At 36.8% G+C, this 3,158-nt stretch overlaps 1 protein-coding gene across 2 annotated transcripts in view; it reads left to right on the forward strand.

Annotated features, from left to right (window-relative positions):
- The first annotated feature begins 338 nt into the window (after nucleotides 1-338).
- The window catches only part of CCDC88A (coiled-coil domain containing 88A), a 77,453-nt gene continuing 74,633 nt past the window's right edge, over nucleotides 339-3,158 (forward strand). For both annotated transcript variants that reach the window (XM_009319592.1, XM_009319591.1), the window contains exons 1-2: nucleotides 339-590; nucleotides 709-809. In XM_009319592.1, the coding sequence (XP_009317867.1) occupies nucleotides 528-590; nucleotides 709-809 (164 nt within the window). In that variant the 5' untranslated portion in view covers nucleotides 339-527. The remainder of the gene's footprint in view (nucleotides 591-708; nucleotides 810-3,158) is intronic.

Here is a 3,158-nt window from a genome sequence, read left to right on the forward strand (position 1 = left end):
GATTCTCTTGTGTGCAGAAGCAGCCTGGGGGGCTTAGGCGGGGGTGGGGGTCTCTGCCCCTCTTTGCCTCCCCTCGTCTGGATTTTTTTTTTTTGTGGGGAGGGGGCAGGATGAGCTTGCAGAGTTTTACTGGAATTTCTCCTTCCTTTCTGAGGAGCTGCCGCTGCTGAAGCAGATTTTTCCTTCCTTTCTTTTTTTGTCTGATGCAGAATCCCAGTAGCTAGGCAGCCTCCCTCTTTTCTTTCCTTCCTTCCTTCTACCCCTTCGGTATGTAGGAAGGGAGAGGCATCAATGGAAAGGCTGAAATACGCGTAGATGGACTTTCAAATGCATTTTTTCTTGAAAGAGGAAGATAAAGCCTAGTTGCCAGTGCACTGACTTTTTTGTTGCTGTTGCATTGCTTGGTAAAAATGGGGTTCGCTTACTCCAGCTAAATCCTTGGAGCATTTCAGAGTTGCGACAGTGAAGGTCTTCTCATATTTTTTGCATCGGAGGAGCTACATTGATGTTAACCATTTTTTTGTAAAATGGAGAACGAAATATTCACACCCCTTTTGGAGCAGTTCATGTCTAGCCCTCTTGTCACCTGGGTAAGCGTTCGTATTTCCTCACACATTACTCATTTATTTGCTCATTGTTTGAAGATAAACGCCTTGCGGCAGAGAATGAGGTGGCGTTGGTGTCACGGTGGTGATGATTATGTTTTAGGTTAAGACATTTGGACCGTTAGCTGGAGGAAATGGGACCAACCTGGAAGAATATGTGGCGCTAGTGGATGGCGTGTTTCTGAACGAAGTCATGCTGCAAATGTAAGTGTGTGCAAGTTGTGCCTTGGGTTTATTTTTGCTGTTGTCTTGTTTCTCTTGTACGTTTTGCTTTCTTATGAAAGGTCTTTTTTCCCTCCATATTGACCCTGGTAAAGTTCGTTCTTTTAAAGTTGAAGTAGTCATGTGGTCAGTTAAGAGGAGACTTCGGAGTGTAGCAGATACTCTTTACAGTTTAATGTCAGTGTGATGTATTTGCAGGGCGTATCATGTCATACAGGCTGAATCATGATATATAGAACTTACTGGAAAATTGGATGACTGTAAATAGCTTCCCAGATTTCCACTGAGAAGCGTAAAGGTTCATTCTACCGTAAGTCATGCTCATTAACAAAATTTTGAATAAATTTGCTTGACTAATAAGATTCTAATACATATCTTAGTTCACGTGACATACAACTTAAGGATCGTATGCGAGTCACATAATGTTGTTTACCGAGCAAATGGACCATCCTTTAACTCGTTCCGCTTTATCTTTTACAGTTCCAAATTAGAGTAGATAGCAGCTGTGCAGTAAAGTTGAAATTTTAATTGAGAGTATAGAATGTTTTCTGGCTGTGAACAATGAAGAAACATTTTTACATGGTTTTAAAAATTGCTTATTGAAAACTGTTAGAAAAATTTGTAACTATAGTGACTTTTTGTTAATCATAGTTTTGACTGGAATGTTGCCCACTACTGAAATGCTAGAGTAACATTTTTGTCAAGTGTCTAGTGATATAATCATAAAAATGTTACTAGTGGAAAAAATTTCTCCATACCTTTTTTTTCCTTCGATATTTTAAGTCTTCACAGAGAAAAACGTCTTCTGTTTGTACAGGTATGAAAAAATGTAGGCTTATGGACGGCTGGATAGATGCATCAGTGTGTGAGCAGCTTGTGATGACAGCTGTTCCTCAGGAGTACTGCTCAGTGATGGGCATCCTTTTACTCTGTTTATAGTTTTTACTCATATTTAGTACTTCAGAAGTTTTTGCTGTTGGTATTCAGCTTGCATAACTCATCTATGTAAAAAGATCTACATGTTACCACACTTAAGTTTGAATTCACATCCTTTTGAAACCAGTATTTTCTTTGTCACCTACTTCTGCGAATTCCAAGTATTTACTTCTGTAATATTGAGAAACATGGAAAACTTGGTGGAATTGAACTTCTTGAAAAAAATCTTGAGTGTATTTCTGGCATATTTTAATAAGAACTTTAAGTGATGCATTCACTGAAGCATACTATTTTTATTTTACAGTTTATTTTTTTCTTGGACTACACATAAATTAAGTAGCTTGTTAATTAGGACCATGCATTTAACATGTAGAGCTTCTATTTGGTAAAAATATTTGACAGCTGGAAAACAAATTTAGTACTGGAACTGGAACAAGGTGATTTTGAAGAATACAATCTTGAAGTTAAACTTTCTCAGCAAATTTTTGGAATACTAACACTATAAATGGATATCTGCGACGTTATGTGGGGTACATGTATGTGAAATGGAAAGCTGCAGAGAGGGAACATTCTCATGTTTAAGGCACTGTGCATTGAATTTGGCTTTGACTTTGTATGTGCATCTTTGACCCCATACCATGATTACTGTAGTTTACTTAGGAGGAGTCGTGTGTGTACGTATAAAAAAAAATACACATGGGAGATGTAAATTTAAAATAAAATCGTTTGGTAGTCAGAACAATTAAAAACTGCCTTAAACTAGAGGTGCGTGTAAAAGGACTGGTGTACAAATAAAATTCATTTTACAAATAAGTAACTACACTGGAAGGTGTATTTTATTTAAAATGCATTTTTGGGGAACTGAAATGTGTTACGATCGATTACTGCTTAGAATTGATGTTTCCAGAACTGTATTCTTATGTTGGAGGGGTTTTATTTGTTTTGGGTTATCTGCCAGGATTGAAAGAGGAAAAAATGTTTCATGTTTTGCAGACAGATTCCGTCTCTGGTGAAGTCACTGTGGAAACCTGTGTTAACTTCTAGTCCTGTTCACTTTGAATATCCACCTATTAAACATATATCTTCCTTTGAAAAAAAATTTAAAAGACACAGCTCCAACTAACAGTCAATATGACTTATTTTCAGTATTTTCCATTTTATTAGTATTTCTCTTTTTTCCTTTCAGTCTTAACTAACATATGTTGAGGAAATGTGCCAGAAAAATTTGTATCATGTGACTTCAAAAGCAAAATATTTTTCTTCGGAATGTTGGAGGTTTTTTTGTTTGTTTTTGTTTGGTTTTTTTTTTTAAAGCTCTCAATGACTTACTTCACATGAGAACTAGAGATCCGTGGTTAGGAGCTATGGCACTCTTAGAAGCTATAGAGAAATGTT

The sequence above is a fragment of the Pygoscelis adeliae genome, unplaced genomic scaffold (genome assembly GCF_000699105.1).
Source record: "Pygoscelis adeliae isolate BGI_AS28 unplaced genomic scaffold, ASM69910v1 Scaffold122, whole genome shotgun sequence".
Lineage (NCBI taxonomy): Eukaryota > Metazoa > Chordata > Aves > Sphenisciformes > Spheniscidae > Pygoscelis > Pygoscelis adeliae.